The 20,254-nt window shown below is 46.4% G+C and overlaps 1 protein-coding gene across 1 annotated transcript in view; it reads right to left on the bottom strand.

Moving 5' to 3' along the window:
• LOC119386997 (nose resistant to fluoxetine protein 6) overlaps positions 1 to 20,254 on the bottom strand; it is a 93,451-nt gene that overhangs the window by 15,948 nt on the left and 57,249 nt on the right. Inside the window, exon 7 of the mRNA XM_037654302.2 lies at positions 8,374 to 8,539. Within this exon, the coding sequence (XP_037510230.2) occupies positions 8,374 to 8,539 (166 nt within the window). The remainder of the gene's footprint in view (positions 1 to 8,373; positions 8,540 to 20,254) is intronic.

Genomic DNA, 20,254 nt, shown 5'->3' with positions numbered 1-20,254 from the left:
TATTGGCCGATATCCGGATGAGATGTGCTTCTTGCCACGCGGTGCCGCCACTTGCCCGCGCCGCACTCCTCAGTCTGCTAACACGGTAGCCGCACTCGCGCATGCGAATCACAGCGGGAGAGCGATCGCGTTTCATGACGCGCGCTGACGTAACTTTTTTCCCCCGTGCCATCCCTCCCTATGTAGCTTCCAGTGCGCTCGTCGGCACGAGAAAAGAGAGAAAGCGCTGAGAGCGTGCGCCAAACCCCCGTAACTCCGCTGATTCTTGACGGATTCGAGAAATTTTTGCGGCAATCGATTCAGGAGGCAGTAAACTTCGATACTAAGGTCATTAGATCATTACTTGGAAAAGTAATGACCCCTTTAAGTGACTTCCCGGACGACATGGGTTGTGTACATAACGCGTTATATCCTGACGACGCTACAGTACCCTGTAAGGACAAAACGGTTCCCACTCTAATATGAAATGTAATCTCTGTGCTGAGCATGGTTGTTAACTGGCGGAATGACGGCCTAATAACGTGATTTTCACATCCTCTCGATAGGGTATATATATATATATATATATATATATATATATATATATATATATATATATATATATATATATATATATATATATATATATATATATATGCTGCATGTGATCTAATGATCGACCCTGACATTATCTCTGCTTATGATTCTGTTTACTTTCTTAGGTACAACCAAATGAATCGAACAGACAATTAGGCCAAGGAAAGCATATGGGATATGAATTGTTGTCTTGAACTGTAGTAGCAATTATGACGTAAATTGAAAGGAGTTAAAGTGGACGAAAAATCACCCTTTCCGTCGGTGTGATCCGAACCCACAACCTTCGAATTACGCGTTCCATGCTCTATCAGTTGAGCTACCACGGAAGGCACTTCCCCCTTGACTTCGTTGGGTTTTTCTGTACGTCTAATCCCTGGGAGCCAGCGCCCCTTGTAGCCAAGGCGTCGAGTGGGGAACTCACCACCTTGGATACGAGTGGAACTGGATAAGAAGGGAAAATGACCCTCAGCAACTGAAGAGAAAGGGGCATATACATTCTTTGGTATCAGACATACAACATATAGAACACAACATTCATTTCGATGAAGGACAACCATAAAGCAAGCATCCAAACCACATATTTGGTGATAAGGAGTGTAAGCACGTAGCGCTCACCGCATTCGATTCCCGGTGAAGATTTCTCGTACGGAAGATTTCGTGACGAGGGCAGCTTGCGACGTGGAGATGGCGTGCCTTTCATATGTAAAACCCGAGTATGGAGCAGGTATACAAACTCTTGACCAGGGTTATCGCTTTTCTGCGGGGCCTGTACTGGGGCGGCGGGTTTGGTTACGTGGAAGCTGATGCCGAGCGAACACTGGAGCCATAAGGACAAGCAGGACTTTATCGAGGTCACTCGTTCCACCTGACCCGCAACCCCTTACTAAAGATGGCCGCTACAAGCGATGAAAATTCTGGCCTATATAAGAACACCAGTGGTCATAGGCGTGCGCACAGGGGGGGGGGGGGGGGGCAGGGGGGCGGCCGCCCCCCCTAATCACCTAAGAGGGGGGCGCGAGATCTGCCCCGTACATTGACCCTTCTAGTCACCTAAGAGGGGGGGGGGGCTGCGACGACCCTTTGCCCCCCCCCCTAATGGGGAACCCTGCGCACGCCTATGCCAGTGGTTATTGTTGGCGACATTAATTATGACACTGAAACCGTACAAGACGGACTGCATGGTTCCTCTCGTTTGACTGGCAGGGACAATTTTAGACCCGCGTACAACGACCCCAATCAACCAGCCACGAGGTACAGATGGTGTTTAGATTGTCTTGGCCACGAAATCATCGAGGCCACAGAACTCGTCATGGCGTACCACCACGACCACAAGGCGAATGTGACTATTATTACTATAAAGCAGAGTGTCGAAACGAAATGTGTTTCTTTTCGGTCTTAGTTTCGTTCCACCGAATAAAGTTCCGTTCCGTTTTTGTTCCGGAACAAAAAAGAAAAAAAAATGTTTCGTAACGGTTCGTTCCAGTTAATATTTCTATGCGAAAATTTGAAGCTAGAGCGACAATAAAAACATATTATTGAATTTACTCATGTGTGAATCACAAGTTCTCTGAGCTGGCTCAGTGCTTTGCGTCAAGGGGGTAAGCATGATCTCAGAAGAAGCACGTCATCGAGTGTAATCTCTGATATGCGACACCTCTGCTCTCATGAAATAAAATTCAGCGCTGAAAATGCCCTCTCCACCCTGGCCCGTGTGACTGGCACACCAAGGTTCACTTGCGTTAATAGGGAGTTTTAGCTTGTAACGTATACTTCTTTACGTTACCGTGTTACCGGATACCGGATGGAATCTGCGCATGCGCGAACCTTTACGGAACGTTAAGGTTTACGGAACGTAAACTACTCGCTGGATAGGCTTTACGTTTACGGCCCTATCTCGCAAATCCACCTTCGTTCGTGGCTTCGCGGAGACTACAGCCGCCGAGTCAAAATAAGCCGAAGTGCGAGCGCCACTTACGATCACCTCATTTCAGCCGGATTACCGAAGCTAGAGCGACCTAGAATACCGAGTCCGCAAACGTGAGAAGCCTAAAGACGCTGACAGACTGGATAGGTGGCGCCATCTAGCGGGGCCAAGGTGTACCAGGCGAGCACAAAATAGTTACTGCAGAAACACCGGGCATTCTACTCCCGATGTAAATGCCTTGCAGCGGCATTATTACGAATGAGTTGCCTTTTTAATCATCTTTTCCCCTCAAGTACACTAAGCGAAAACAAACGTGTCCATGATAGTGGTTGCGCGAAGCGTCAGAAGATGTCGACACCATAGCCCGGTAACCTGGTATTGCTACACCCCTTCGCTTATACTGCACACGCTAAAAACCTCTCCAAGGATTTTGCCGCAGCGTAATTCAATATTATCTAAATTAAATGTAGTTTAAATGCTGTTATCTTCACCATTTAGTGGTTTGCGCAAACGTAAAGGTTTACATACGTACGTAAAGGTTTACGTTTGTGCAGCTAAAAAACTTTACTAAAACTCGAGTTCCAGTAAAACGGTATACGTAATCCGGTAACGGTAACGTAAAGAAGTATACGTTACAAGCTAAAACTCCCTAATATAAACAGCACCGGTAGCCACTCTTCTCCTTTTTCACATAAGTTCAACACGTCTTTCGTTTGGAATCTCGGCCCGAGACACAAGGTAGTATTGCCCTCTGAGATATGCATTAATGTTCACATTGCCTAACCTCGGTTGTTCCGGATGGCCAACTTTCCCCCTTGATGGACTTTTCCCCTTGAACCAAAAACCGACAAAAAATATTTCGATTTCACTCCAGAAAGTAATAATAGATAAATTTCCGTTACGTTACGGTTTCGTTCCGGTCGAATATATTGTTTTAGGGGCGTAGCTCCTCTTAGTCTAACCTTGTCACGTCTCCGTTGTCCGGCGTCAACTGCAGTATCTCTGTCCGGCGTAAACGGCAGATAGCGCTGTCTCATAGAAGTGCATACAAACTGCAGTTCAGGGACGATATTCTAGATAGCGCTGTACACAATCCGTGTCGTCATCACCATTTGTCGTCTTATTTCCTAGATGGCGTTGGTCCAATAGAATTGTATGCAACATGGCGCTTGTGTGAATCGACACTAGATGGCGCTAGAAGTGCCGCTGCTCTCCGATTGGCTGCTGCGCGGGCTGCGCGGGGATGCGCGGGGAGCGAGCGCCTCTCTCATTCTCCTGCATCGTCGCTGTGCGTGTCGGATCGTTGGTGGAGCATGAACGATGCGCAGCGGCGGGCGCTCGCTTGGCGGCAGCCAGGCGCATCCCGAGACGGTGCGCGCCAAGGACGCCGCTGTGAAACGGGCTTAACGAGAAGCCGATCCCGAGACCATGATTGCTTCAGGAGCTTCGCCCAAGCTCTTCATCATTCACCCGTGAATATGCTGTAATTTTTTTTTTTCGTTTTTTGTTCCGTTCCGACACACTGCTCTAAAGCAATGAAGCATTGCATACACCCCTCAACACTTGTTGTGGTTATCAGCAGCTTCGCTGGACGCCCACTTTCGCGGTGCCTGGATAACTAGTAATGTTTCTTTGTGTGCACAAATTAATCATCGGAATGAGATTGAATGAAGCTAATGTAAGCGCTATAACAGCGGACAGCCATATTAGATAATATTAGTCGATCGCCACAAGTGTTGGTAGTATACAAGTAAAAGAGTTAGGCTGCACTGCCTTCGGGATCGCCCACTCCACGAAGATGAAGAAATCTAGGGATGCGAGTCATATGCAGCCTAGCTGTAAAAGATGGTCGTTTCGCTGGTAGCGATTAATTGATGGCGATATCACAGCTGAACGTTGCGCTTGAACACATCGGGCGGTGTTCTACGCGGATGCGTCATGATGGCGCCACCAGCACACAAGGCAACCCTTGCTAGAGAGGAGGAACAGCCGGGAACAGCCCAGGCAGCTACCAGGCGTCTCTGAGCACTGTCGTGATGACGAGCGTCGCCAGTCTCATTGAAACTCAATGATTCGCGCGATATAGCAGGAAAGCGGGAACCATCGGTGTTATTCGGCGTTTTGTACAATAATAGATAACGGTAGCGTTATCTATAAAAATTTGAAGGACGCTTGAGCTTTCTCTTCAAGAGTAGAGCGCGATAGCGTAATCGGGTCCCTTGCGTATCGCCTTCTCAAATGCTAGCCTCGCTTCGGTTCTCGGTGCATGCCTAAACCGTGCCGTAAGGAAACGAACGACTATGCGCGTAACATTGGCCTTTTCAAACTATCCAAGAAAGCCTACTTCAAGTACAGTTGTTAAGTGCCCTTTACGCCATAATTCTTCCTTTCGCGAATCAGCGAAGGGCCCAGTATACGCGTCCGTAAGGCAACACGCGAAGCTACGCAGCTGCTCACTTTGTTGACTCTTTTGCAGCTGATGATGATTAACTATGCCTGAGCGCTTTGTAATGGGTGGGCCTTTAAAACACCCACTCCTTGCGCAATTCACATGTTTTGACGACTGGAGCGATTCTACGCTTTTGCCATGCAATATTACATGCGTTAAGCAGACTCTTCTTACTACAATACATTCCTCTAGTGTTTTTTTTTTTTTTCGAAGCTGTTTCAAGCAATGGCGTGGCTCTGTAGTAGAACACATGCTTGCCACGCAGACGGCCTGGGTGCGATTCTCACTCAAACCGAAAATTTTAATTTTTCATTTTATTTGACCTTTTTCGATTTTGCGGTCACGGACGAGATGATGATTTTTCGCTCACAACCCACGACGGCGGAATTTCTTCGAAACGAGGTCTTTAACGCTATCACGTTAACATAATGTGGTTTAAGCTGACGGTTATCTATTATCGACCAAGTGAAAGGGTCGCACCACGGCCAGCATCCTCCTCTCCTCCTCTTTCATTGGACTGAGGACAAGGCCTCCCTCACCCACCCCCTTTCTCGCGAAAAAAAAAAAAAAGGCACCGCCAATAGTTCGAATACCTGACGAGTCCAATTGTTTCTCAAACTTTCGCTGTGAACCTGGATGTGACCTCTTACGCCTATGTTTCTTTATTACTTTGTTTTCCCCTTATTTCCAGCCATCCAATGTACTACGAAAGAGGAAACGCCGCCGCGCTCGTGTGTTGTCGACTCGTTGGTCTAGGGGTATGATTCTCGCTTCGCGTGCGAGAGGCCCAGGTTCAAATTCCGGACGAGCCCACTCACTTTTGCCTTTTTCACCATAAATTTGGATATGGCCTCGGATGCTTACGTTTTCATTTCTTTTTTTTTTTTGCATTCATTTTGTTTTCTCTTTACTTGTGACCAGCAAAGGTTTTATAAAGTTGTAAACATGCTCCTGGGGCCACGTGTTGAAGCATCTTTGTACTGAGCATATGATGATATTGTGGGTAGATGATCATTGACTTTCGTTAGGTAGATAGATAGATAGATAGATAGATAGATAGATAGATAGATAGATAGATAGATAGATAGATAGATAGATAGATAGATAGATAGATAGATAGATAGATAGATAGATAGACGAAGTGCGACGGCATCCTGTCGCGTGCCGCTAACGGAGGTTCTGGCACAAAGAAAGGCGTGCGTGCGCGGATGAGCGAATAAAGATAGTGATATGATGCGCCATGTCATCACGTGTGTGCTAGAAGGGAAGGTGATTTGCGTCTTCTCCTCTTAATCTATCTATCTATCTATCTATCTATCTATCTATCTATCTATCTATCTATCTATCTATCTATCTATCTATCTATCTATCTATCTATCTATCTATCTATCTAGCCGCCTACGACTTTGTGCTCTCCTGGCCGTTTCGTTAATCGGATGTATACCAAAATCGGCATGGCATAACATGACCGTATTAAGGACATAAATGACAAGTCAGGACATGTAAATCATGACACGCATGTCATGAACAGCATGATTTACATTCCACGGCCTTGGGGCTCTTGCAGCCCTTCCCTTAATTTCATATATACCAAAATTGGTATGGCGTAACAAAAGTTCATGACGAACATAATGACAAGTCCTAACGTGCAAATCATGAAACGCATGTCATGTGCAGCATGATTTACATGACATGGTCTCGGGGCGCTAGCGGCCGTTTAAATGTATGGATATATATGAAAACTGGTATGACGAGACATTTCTGTATGACGAACGTAACTGACACGTGGTAACATGAAAATCATGACATGTATGTCATGTACGATATGATTTACATGCCATGCTCATGGAGCACTCGCGGCCATTTCGCTAGATTGATATACACCAAATTCGGTATTGTGCGACGTGACTGTACGACGAACCTAAAAGAGGTGGTAACATAAAAATCATGATATGTATGACATGTACGACATGATTTACATGCCACGCTCATGGAGCACTCGCGGCCCTTTCGCTATATTAATATACACCAAAACAGGTATTGCGTGATGTGACTGTATGAAGAACGAGAATAACAGGTGGTAACATGAAAACCATGACATGCATGTCATGATTTACATGCCACGCTCATGGTGCATTTGCGGCCGTTTCGCTAGCTTGATATACACCAAAATTAGTATTGCGCGACGCGACCGTACGACGAACATAAATGAGAAGCGGTAACATGAAAATCATGACATGTATGTCATGATTTACATGCCACGCTCATGGCGCACTCGTGGCCGTTTCGCTAGATTGATATACACCAAAATTGGTATTGCGTGATGTGACTGTGTGAAGAACATGAATAACAGTTGATAACATGAAAACCATGACATGCATGTCATTATTTACATGCCACGCTCATGGTGCATTCGGGGCCGTTTCGCTAGCTTGATATAAGCCAATATTGGTATTGCGCGACGCGACTGTATGACGAACGTAAATGAGAGTGGTAACATGAAAATCATCACATGCAAGTCATGTACGACATGATTTACATGCCATACTCATGGCGCACTCGTCGCCGTTTCGCTAGATTGATATTCACCAAAATTCGTATTGCGTGACGTGACTGTATGAAGAACATGAATAACGGTTGGTAACATGAAAACCATGACATGCATGTGATGATTTACATGCCACGCTCATGGTGCATTCGCAGCCGTTTCACTCGTTTGATATACATACACACCGAAAACTGGTATTGCGCGATGTGACTGTATGACGAACATAAATGACAGGTCCTAACATGCGAATTATGTTATATGCATGTCATGTACGGTATGATTTACCTGACACTGTCACGGTGCGCTTCCGGCCGTTTTGTTAACTGGATATGTACACCAAAAAAGTGTATGGCATGAGACGAGTGCGTGAGCATAAATGACAGGTCATGCATTGTATATACCAGAATGTGTTTCATAAGCATGGTATATACCAGATTGTGCATGCATGGCAAACATGCGATATATGGTGAACTAGATGTCATGGCATGAATGATTTCATTTGGCTCAAAGAAAAACAAGGCGATGTATGCAGCTCGTTGCTGGCTGCTTCGCATTACATCGATTCCCACAGTGCGTGGGATCTGCCGGATTTTTTGTTGTCGCTTCTAACTTATATAAATTTAACGTGTTCTAGTATAACAAATGACCACCTACTTAAGCTTGGTAATAGCCAAAGCCTGTCCGATAATCTAAACCACTGTGCAAAAACACGGAGTAGTATATTTTAATGGTTGTCAGCGAGCCCCACGAAGCGGCGTTGAGACAAGACCTCGACGTCCCGTCGTAGGAGGCCTTAGCCTGGGTCTCTAAAACCTGCAGAACCTCTCAATAAAGGTACTTCCATCCATACAAGACAATTAACACAGTGAAGCTCACCTGTGTACCTAACTCGTAGAAGTTCCTGATTTGGAGGACATAGTGCCACCATTGAGAGGACACTTCGACGTAAAGCTTCTGGTAGAATGATTTTGTGTCTGGCCCGGTGACGATAACCGGCAGCAGGCAGAGGCACATGATGATGAAGAACAGTGGCACGCATATCCTGTAAAAATGCAAAACAAAACAAAAAGAGGATGTGGTAACAATAATTTTCACGCACATAAACCTTATTTTGCAATACTGCACTGATACTGAAATAAAGAAAGCAAAGCTAGATAAAATAAATTGCGAAGGCACGGAGTTCAACGTCAGCATGCAATATATCCGTTGTTTAAATTGCGCCCACCGCCATGGTCATCTAGGAGTCTATACGAAGAAGTAATGTACATACATCTCAAAGGTGATGTTTCCGAGCAGAACCTGTTATGGTATTAAAACAAAGAATGCCAGATTTAACATAAAACTTAAAATCCAGGAATCGTTATTATAGGGTTTCACAGAACGAAACAGGGACATTATTCACATTTAATAAGGTCGTTTGTAATTTTTTTTGCTAAACTTTCGCCGCCAGTTTTCTTCACTGTGTGCTGTAACTACGCCAACTGTGACTCAAAGCGAAGTATGGCGGAGTAGTCTGAGATTGCCTTCGTGAATTTCGAGTCTTGTGTTGCCGTAAATACCGCATTTGCGTCTCTAGTCGCTGTGTATGCCTTCGTGAAGGCAACTCCTAACCAAAGCCGACATAGAAGCGAAGCTTCACGTCGACTAAATCCGGATGGAGGTCGGAGTTCCAGCGAAGGGTTTATTTGGTCGAGTCTTGTACGTCTTATACTTGGCATGTTCCACTCCGCCAAACAGAGACTACGTGCCAGGTGACGAAGCTGCCTCGCAGCGTCTGTCCTAGAAAGAGGAATCGAAACGGTGGTCTCTTCTTGATGGGATGTGCGAGCATCATTGTCTGCGGAAACATTGCCACTGATCCCGCAATGACCAGGTAGCCACTGAAAGTCAACCTCGTGGCCTTTTTCTTTGACACGGTGATTAATTGGAGTGACCGACAGTGCAGCATGCGAGGTCTGCAGTACTGAGGAAGACATTGATCATCTGCTATGCCGCTGCCCTTGATTTGCCTCTGAACGACGAACTCTTTCTGACGCGATGCGACGATTGGACGATCGACCGCTCTCCGTGCAGATGCTGCTGGAGCACCGTCCCCATCGCTCGGCGGCCCACAAGGCCGTTAAAGTACTTTTGTGCTTCTTAAGAACTACGGGCCTTTGTGAACGCCTATGACTGTTGTACAGTGCCACCGCCTCATACGTGTCAGCTCATTTATTGATCATTTCCTTTTTTTTTCTCGCTCCCCCTCTCTCTCTTTGTCTCTCCCATCTTTCCACTCCCCTTCCCTTTCCCCCGGCGTAGGGTAGCCAACCGGACTGCTGTCTGGTTAACCTCCCTGCCTTCTCCCTTTCTGTGTTCCTTCCTTCCTAGTCGCTGTGCTTGTCATCGTGTTTGAGGAAAACGCCAAGGCTTCATTTGACGTCTTGTTTCAACGAAATAAAAGCGCGTAGCAAACATGGTCTTTAAAGGGACCCTGAAACGGTTTTGACGATTTTGTACAAACACATTGGGACGGTAGAGCAAGTCCTAAGGATCATTTACAGAGCGATTTAAGCTCTGTGCGTAAACTGTGTAATTTATTACAAGGCCTTAAAGCTGCGAATCCCCACCGATCACAGCGGCTCAGCCAAACGCGATTTCAAACCGCCCACTTCCATCCAGTACGCGTCGTATTGGAAGCGCGACGTCACGCAGGCGGCTGATCTGACTGGATCCACAGTACACGTCACAGGCATTTTTTTTTCGACATAACTGCGAACAAATGTTGTTCGTGATCTTTGAAACTCTTTATAATTTGTTTTGGTTAAAAACCAGTCACTAATAAAGCGAACACAATCGCAATTTACAACTAGACCTCAGGACTTCCGGCGCACAGCGAACGTCGACTGCATGTGATACCACGCGCTCCACGTTGACGTGAACTGCGCGACCAGTGTGTATTGCGAGGTTTCTGTTTGACATCATGAATCGCCCTTGCTGCTTTGTGGGCTGCAAGTCGAGCGATTGGCGACAAGTGAAAATACGACACCGTGTGCCTTTGGAAGGCAGCAGGCGCGCCGAGTGGCTGCCGCACACCGAACTGTCTGTATCGGATCGACGGCAGGATATACGCGTTTGCGGTCGCCACTTTAAGCCGGAAGACTACGAGCTCAGTTCCGTGTTTATGCAGCGATTCGGCCTCGGGTCTGAAGAGGTATCCCCTCAAAGCCGACGCACTGCCGTATTTGTTTCTTACCGGTAGAAAGGTAAGTTCACAATTGGTCCAGACCGTGTGCTGTTTGTACATAGTGCGCGGTTCGCACGTGGGCACTCACAAAATTATACGTAATCTCGTTAATTATAACTATAACGACTCCATCTCTTCAATATAATGTGGCCAGTTTCGCAATAATTATATATACACAGAATGCCCCTCGCCGCTTTGCGATTTCCAGCGCTGATTAAAAATGAAAGGGTGCATGTGAACTGAAAACAATGCATTTGAAACCTCTGCACAAGTGTGTATGTCGTAGGGCCAGCTGGAAATCTCCGGTTCATGCGGTGTCGTGTATAATGAGCTCAAATAAAACCCCGCAATAGCGCAACTCGTGTGCGACGACGTTGATGTAACACGGCCCGGCGAGTCTGGTGGTGGCACACTCTTAATCAAATCCTGGCTAACTCATGCCCTGTAGGCGGGACGCTTCGAAACTCAGGAAAAATCCCGGCTATAGTAGGCCTTCGAAAAGGAGTTAGCCGTGACAAGTGCATATAAAAAACGTGCACCCTTCACCGCCGCCTTATAGACGGCCTGCAGTATTAGTGGCGCGTCGGTGTGGGCCGCGTAAGTGAGAATCCTGGCCATAGCTCAGCGTATGCTGCCGCGTGTTATAACTTGTCGGCGCAAGCGTCGGTGTATACGCATGCGCCGACAGCGTCAGCCGCAGAGGCGAGCTATGCTGCGAGGAGGTATACGCATGGAGCTAACTATACGCGCTCTCTCTTGGGTGCGTGAGAGAGAATAGGGGCTGCTACGCTTTCCGTTGCACTCCGCTTCTGCTGTTTTTGCGCAGAGAAATGAAAGGGAGGTAAAAACGAGAGTTCGAAGACATTGTGCGACGGGAAGGGGATTGCGTTTTTGGCGCGATATGAGTTAATTCTAGCGCATTCCACGACAGCGGCGGATGTTTGATAGGTTGGTGTGGTTTGTTGAGCGTGCCGCGTGAGCCTGTGCTCGGCCGCCATGGAAGAGTTCTCTTATCTCAATATTGAGGGGGTGTTGCGAGGACATAGCGACATCCCCTTGCACGTACAATACACGCAAGCTGTTGACGCAGGATTACACGACGCTTTCGCGCCATTTCTGTCTAGCTGGTGCGCACACTGCGGACGCAGCCCGGCGCATCATACCTGCCTGGGTGAGTGCTGTTCTTTCTTCACATATATGTTCATGCTGTTAGCGTTCACATTGTTGCATGCTTGCGCTTATGTATATGAATGACGGCATTGAACTGCTAGAATATTTTTTCGACGGCTTTTGAAATAACTATACGAGTGTGCGTACGAGTAACTATACGAGTATACGAGTACTTATCTTTGTTGTAATCGTCATCCGTCTCTATAGTCGCGCACGTGTTGTCGTGCTGCTCGCATTTATTGTGAACTCTCATACAGTTCAGACGCTTTCGTCGATCTTGACAGGTGTCACTGAGATAATCACTTCGTCTTGCTTGACAAGTTGTGTAATTTTAGCTCTCGCATGGCCTCTTATCCCTCGGCTAGCAACTGTTCTCTGCATTTAGTCAATGATACAACGCGGCATTAAAAGCAAGCATATCTTTGCTAGCAGTTGAATGATGTTAGGATCTGCTTTCATGGTAGGTCGTTATACTTCGCATTTATATTTCTTTTTTTACCTTTGGGAAGCGGAAAAACTTTTCCACAATCAAAAATAAAACTGCACTTACGAGTGCCGAAGACGTTAGTACCGTTTCATGGGATCAGGCGCTCATAGATACGACTCGCAGCATGTCTTGTTTTTAGGAGGCAAAATCAGCAATTTCACTTTCTGAATAGCGACAGTCTTTAAAACGCGGTTTGCAGCCTAATTTCTAACATGTTTTAAAGCCTGCCTCATTCATGTTCGTGAATACATGTGCAGTTACTGTGCTCCTTCACTGATTTCCGTGGTTTTCGATCACATTTGCCCATTGGTCTTATGCAGTGCCAAGTCAAGTGTGGGCAAGTACATCAGTGCATCATGCACCGGCTGTGGCGCCTGTGCAAACGGCAGATCTCGATGAAGGTAAAGTAATGCGTCATATCTAATTTAGGCGTTAGCTAGTTGATGGCATTTTTGTTCTCTCATCTATCATTCCATGCGATGCAACAGCCATATGTAACCGTGGTTGTATAAAAGTACTGTTGTTCTCGTTGGCAGCTTATTATTTATGTTAAATTGCTCATTCTAAATGTTATTACAGAGAAGTGAAGTGGGTACAGCAGTCGTAGCAAGGGTTATAATCCTCGTTCATCATCGTGTTAGTATACACAGAATTTGAATACGTTTCCAGGTGACAAAACCTTCTGACACAAGAGCCAGGCGCAATTTTATCGAGCAACTGGCCAGGAGCTCACACCTTGCAGGGTCTCCAGCAGCAGCAGCAGCAGCAAGCAGCAGCAACACCGGCCGTGGTGTTGCTTACAATGCCGTAACTGAGCATATACGATCTTTCTTTGTGTTTTTTATTATTTTGTGTGTGTGTGTGTGTGTGTGTGTGTGTGTGTGTGTGTGCGTGCGTGCGTGTGTGTGTGTGTGTGTGTGTGTGTGTGTGTGTGTGTGTGTGTGTGTGTGTGTGTGTGTGTGTGTGTGTGTGTGTGTGTGTGTGTGTGTTTCACTCCCATCTAAATATCGCAGCCGAGCATTGACCCGCCGCAGCGAATTAATTTTTAATCATTCATTGGCTCCTACCATTCAAATATTCGCCGTTACTGGCATTCCCATGGTATTAAGAAAATTCGTTTGCAATATTGTGCAATAGTGTGCAACCAAATTTCAAGGCAAGTTTACCTGCCACTTTATTTACTTAACGAATGAATCGTGAGTCTATTGTTAAACTGCTTTCCTTGTACGTGATTCTCATCAAATTACGGCTGTGCTGTGGTTTTGACTTGCAGCCGACATTCGAAACAGAGCTTCACTTTTAAGAAAAACTGGAAGTTTCATGGAGAAGTTCGACAAGGTGAAAGTAATAATCGGTCAGATGTGCAATGCCCGCATGTATTTCGTGGAGATCGATTAGTATATCTGAGGAAATCATGCTACGCTTTCTCTCATAACTTCAGTAAGTTTATGGTTAAAACGCTATTAGAAAGCTTCATTAGCAACTTCTGAAAACACTTTCATATTTGCAACTTTCGTGACGCTGTCTACACAAAATTCGACGAGGTGCATAACAGATTGGAAACGTCCGTTTACCAGGTAGAAGTTTTTGTGTGATGGGCGAAAGCGCCAGGTGATCTAAGAACATAACGTCGCATGTGTCCTCTGCTTTTCTTTTTTTTTCCGTCAGGATGACATGCCAACAGCCCGCCCATCACCTGACCGCTGAATTTGGAGGGAGTACGACAACAAGGCGTTCTACTGCGATCAAGTGCAAGAGAAAGTGAAACCTTCGTTTGGCACACTTATAGAGAAAGCCCTTATTTGGTGCTTGACGATGTACTATGTTAAGGACCTCACATAGCCAAATGGGTATGCTCAATACTTCGTCTTGTGCAGAGTATTATGAACCCAGTTGTTTCCCAGGTGTTTTGCCGGCGGGAAGCTGCTGAAGACACATTGAAAAGATCAAAGGTATTCGTTAAGCACCAGAATATATTTGTCCAAAAAAAAAACATCGGATGGCACGTTTATCGTTTCCTTCAGCGCTGAGCATTGCTTTTAGCGCGGTTTGTATTTTTTTACAATAAAGAATTATTTTTTGCACCTGAGCAGTACCTGTTTCTCGCATGCTTATACTCGCTAGACACAGCGGGTACTCTTGAACTATGAAGCTGGTATGGTCCGTGATGTCATTCTCAACCGAAATGATTCCGCTGAACGGTACATTAATGGGGAACGTGGTGCGTCCATGCTTTAAACGCCGCTACTAAAAAAAAAAACAATGCGAATTTTATACGCATGTCTAAACACACTGCATGCTTATAGTTTACAAGCTCACTGTTAATGGTTAACCTAGGTACCCATCAAGGGGGAACTGAGCGCGAAAACGCTCCTATGTGATGTAATCGGTTCACGTTGAAAAATCCTTGTGGTTAAAATGAGGTAGTATTAGAATACGGTAACCAGAGCTTCGTGTGCACAATTTCTTGTGTTTGTTGCCACTGCGCAACTGTCAAAGACTAAACACTGGTATACGCACGTTACTTTCCGAATACAATATAGCGTACGTGCCCAGCCAACGCAACGTGTGCGTACACAATTCTAAAACTCTGTTAGCCACAATCACCACTACACGGCCTGCCACTTGACGTCAAGGGAGTCCGCATTTGCATAATTAAATAATATTTGCATAACTAAATTAATTAATATTTGCATAATTAAATCACCGTCCTCTGGAACGTACATATGTGCCAGCGCGAAGCGCGCACGCCGGTGGGTGTACCTCGTATAACATCGCTGCATTGGCTTAAAAAGTTCAGAAATCGTTAAACACTCCATGTTCGACAAATGGCCAGTCTACGTTAACTTTCTTGCGATATGTCATAATTTAGCAGTTTAAGTTCCTCCTGACGACTGCCACAGTGGGGCGCAACCGCTTTGCATGTGCGCAATAAAAAAAAATCTAACTTGCACCAAAAGTTGCATCCTTCGTTGACCATACCTTGTCTTTTAGCATCTGCGGATAGCTCTGCAACACTAGAACCTATTACTCGATAGTGGCAAATTAATTTTCTGTTAATGCAGCACTATACTACGTTCTGGATTTCTGCTGTACGCAACGCGTCTCAGTAATCCGCGCATAAAAAATTAGGTGCGTGTATACGTAAAAAACTCCAGAAGGCTATCCCATGCAGTCTAGCACAACAAACATTGCCCAGTCGCGTGTCCATGCAAATGCAGCTGTGTGGATGTAGCTCGTAAATGTTTGCGTGTTCCGCCGTATTAATCACGGCGAGATTTGTCAAAAATGTATCAAAAGGTGAAACTTGTACAAGGCACTGCATGCTCATGAAAGTGCCTTTCGCACCAATACTATACTTAGTACATTGCATGGACTCGCGCTTCCAGAAAATGTTTCAGTAAACTTATGTGAAAAATATAGCAGCTTTGAGATGAGTGTGAAGTGATTTAAATAGCGCGGCGGGACCGCTATACCAGCGTGAATCCAGACGTTCTCAAAAATATGGCCACTGATGGAGTCCTAACAGAACGCCACAAATATTTCTGCGATAAGTGCTGCCGGATATAAGATCCAGTCCATGTTAGCATCAAATTCCTGCCTGCGCACTGCGTGCCTGAGAACGGTGAACCGCGAGCCGCGTCTCCAGCGTGCACAGCCCAATTCACGAGTCACGTATGTCGCGCGAGTGGCGTCCAACATAAACGGCATTTCCTCCGGGGCGCAGTCGGAGGAAGCTGCATGCAATCAGCGCCAGCTCCTCGCTTCTATGGTCGACGCAACGTCGCCCACATTTTTTATTGAAGCTAAAATAATGTCTGCTGGAATAGTGTCATTCATTTGAGGGGCAGCGACGTGAACTATCCAACGTTTAGAGCCAAGATGAGTTCCTTTACAAGTGAAGTTCATCTGCAGTGCGTGCACGGCGTACCGCACCTGCTCGGGCGTGTTCGCATATTGTTATACGGCTGACAATACCACGATTATCAGCGCATGTTCATCTCAGTGTGTAATTATTACGGGGAGAGGGTCGAGCCAACGACGGTAACAAGTAAAACATCCTGGCATATGAGCCTGAGCGGTTTGTTCTGAAGCACGGTCGACTACGGCTTCGAAATAAACTGAATAGGCTTAGTGACGATATCGGCTACCGGCCCGGTAACCGTCGGCGGTGAAGCGGCCAGCGACGTTACTGAGAACGCGGCGATTCTCCGTCGGTAATCGGCTACGCCGCTGTGCGGTTGGCGCGATGGATTCCGAGCACACGTTCCACGGCAAGCGAATCTTGACGTTGAAAACTCGTTCAATCCACGAAAGGCAACAGGCTGACGGCTAACATCAATAGAACTCGCGTATTATGCGCGCCAAGATTCTTTAGATGTCACTGAGGCGCCAGTGCCGAATATATGCGGAACAGTTTTATCTTTTATACCAAGCCCGCAAATTCGCTTCAAGCATGCTCCCAGCAATAACTTGAGTGACCCCATATATATTTTCACGAATGTCATTTAAAAAATGCCTCCTTACGTATCAGTGAACGCTACATTTTAATACGACCTCCACTGCACTAATACGCCAGTGCACGTAGTGACGCATTGGTGCATATAAACCCCTGTTCTTTTACCACAGTGGCCGCGGCGTGATGTGGTGTAGTGGTTAGCGTACGCGCTTGGTGACCGAGTGTGCGCGAGTTCGAATCCGCGTGTGTCTACTGTGAATTTTTCTGTGGTTTACTTCTGAATGTAATATGTGTACATGGATTATGTATGTCATAAAACGTGTGTATAAGCCTCCAAATCCCAGAATAGAGCTTAACAGGTGACCTAAAATCAAATTTTTTTTTCGCCGCTTCGTACACCGCCTATAGCTAGGACGCGCCGCAGCTGGGACGCACCGTGGGTAGGACTCTCCGTAGCCAGGACAGCTGGTCACGTGGAACGAGGAGATGTCTATAGCCGGCCTTCAACTAGCCGGGATTCGAGACGAAAAATCTCCGGCCTATATTGAGTCCCGCCTATGAGATGAGCCGCTAAGAAAGCTACTACGCCGAGGGACGGCTACGGGTGGCACCGCCTACAGGTTGTGCCGGCTAAACAGACAGTCTATAGGCGTTAGATTTTTCGTCTCGTTTCCGGGCTATAGACTGCCACTTTAAGCAGGACATGATTAAGAGTGCACATCAGGCGGATAACAGCCGCCACCCTCAGAACGAAACGCCGGATCGCGAGATGGCGTGTCACTGTATGGGTCGAAGCCCATTTCTCGGCTCATTCGGCGCAACCGCTCTTCGAGGCCGGGGTCCATTCTGAGCAACTGTCTGAACTGCCGTGAAACAAAACACACGCTGCTCGGATGGCGCTCGCAGGAGACGGACGATCAGCCGAGCCGAGCCAGCGGCCCAGCGCCTGACCCACCGGTGGCTACTGCGCTGCTTACCGGAAGTAGACGACGCGACGGCACGCAAGCGTTCTCGCACGTCACATCGTGACGCAGAGCCTCTTGAAGGCGGAGCTTAGTCCCGAGCACTCGAAGGAAAAGTTGAGGGTGAAAGGCGGAGTGGAGGAGGAGGGAAGGTAGTTATTATACGTAGCTCCCTTAATAAAGGATGTTTCGACTGAATAATCGTGCCAATGATTTGCATCCCAGTAATGGTTTTAGCAAAAACGAAATGTCAAAAAACCGTTCCAGGGACCGTTTCACTGGGGGGTCATTGCATGCGTTGCCGTTACGTTCACGCCAAGTAGATGTACGCGGCTAAATTGGCGTTGACTAAAAGCTTTACGTGGGATTGCTCCTCGCTTCGACAACTTGCACTGGCACTGCCATTGCCCCTTAAGCCCTTGAACGTTCAAGTTTTTAATGAACTTATTATTTATGTATTACATACCAGCGTCGCCCCAGTGGGCATTACAGCAGGGGGGGGGGGCACTTTTGCTGGAAGAGGGGCCCCTACCTTGTATATATGTGTGGGTCTGTGCGAAGATATATATATATATACCTTCGCAAGACTTCACAAGAAGAGATAAGCGCTTAAAAAAATGGTCTTTGCACTATAACCTCCACGAGTTTAATATAAACAAATTATCACTGCGTAATACACGCACACAATACACGAGAAATGCAAAAAAAAAAAAGAGACGCACGTTAGACAAAAACAAGAACTCCAAACCTGATATCGTGAAGTATGATGCAACGCCATTAAAAGCAAAAGTTTTTTTTTTTCAATCAATAATAGCTTTAGCGGCGTAACTTCAGTTACGATCACAATCCATGCATTCGATGTGTCACAGCGAGCGCATCATTTCACGGTTTGTAGACAACGATTACCTCGCACGGCGTTGCTCAATGCAAGGCGTTCGTGCACCGAGCGCGAGACTTACGCGACGGGCACTTCAACCTAGCACATCATTCTGGGCTGGTGGAACTGAATTCCGTTAAGACGACGCAACTGCGCCAATAGGCACACGTCACATAATCACACACGCACCAGATGACCACAGTTATCTTCTTATAATGCACACATCACTGCATAATCTCCACATCTGATTTGTTTACTTTCGCATTGTGTTGTGCTAACGGGCTATGTTGGTAGCTTCCTCTCTTTCACACTTCGTCCACACATACGTCACTTATATAGGCGCACAGCACGGCGCATGTCGCAATAGATTACCAAGATTCCCACCTTGCGAGCTCCAAGTAACACACACGCACACACGCACATGTGGCAACGCTAATGCCATGGCTTTTGCGGGCGGTAAATCGTAAACAGACGCGCACATTCCGACTTCACTTTCACCTCACTGCACGCGAATGAACGCGACGACAGTCGCCGATGTGGTGACCCTCAGGCGATATGCTTGGTGTATCCGAGCGATGGAGGGAACACACGCCGTGTTACAACTTGACGCTGCCGAAACGACTGAACGCGATAAAGCGTTGTAAAACACTCCTATAGCTGCTGCCGCTTCGGTGCACTTCAAACGCGGCACAGTCACAAGCTTCTACTCCATCGGATGACGACCGGCGAGGATGATGCTGGGTACGTGCGGATAACAGTAGGAAATAGGTTCTTCTGTAAGAAACAAACACCGCAGGAAATTTGAATTGACGGATCTCGGTCTCGGTGCAGCGGTACCTCGCCTCTCGTCCCGAACGGCGCCATGTTGCATTTTTCAAAGGTTCGCCTTAACCGTTATGTCATGGTTAAGAATGGCCGTAGTTGGACGCGCATAATACAAATGGACAGCGGTACAGTTTGCTGTTTATTCTTAGCTTGTCGCCGGCTACAGTTAAAGTTACAGGAATGGTAGGCAGTGGCTATAGGACATCCGCTGATGCAACTAGAGGCTAGCCTGAAAAGCGAAAAGCTGTACTACACAGCTGATATTAAATGCGGAGCATTTGTTAGTGAACCGAAGACACTTCGAGTGTTTCTATCTATCTATCTATCTATCTATCTATCTATCTATCTATCTATCTATCTATCTATCTATCTATCTATCTATCTATCTATCTATCTATCTATCTATCTATCTATCTATCTATCTATCTATCTATCTATCCATCTATCTATCTATCTATCTATCTATCTATCTATCTATCTATCTATCTATCTATCTATCTATCTATCTATCTATCTATCGGCCTACGTCTGGGTGCTCTCGTGATCGCCTCCTTAACTTGGTGTGACCCAAACCCAAAATTGGCATGGGAGGGTAAAAGGTTTTGACAAATATGAGTGTCTGATCATGACATGAATAAAGTGAAAATCCTGTCGCGTACGTAGTCGAACCCTTTTCTCCAGAAACGTGTGGCACCTGTTTACTACGGGCCGCGGTACACAGTTATGCGCCACAGGTGATTGGCAGTTTATA

This window comes from Rhipicephalus sanguineus, chromosome 1 (assembly GCF_013339695.2).
Source record: "Rhipicephalus sanguineus isolate Rsan-2018 chromosome 1, BIME_Rsan_1.4, whole genome shotgun sequence".
NCBI classification, from domain to species: Eukaryota; Metazoa; Arthropoda; class Arachnida; order Ixodida; family Ixodidae; genus Rhipicephalus; species Rhipicephalus sanguineus.
This window is presented reverse-complemented; position numbering and strand designations above follow the sequence as displayed.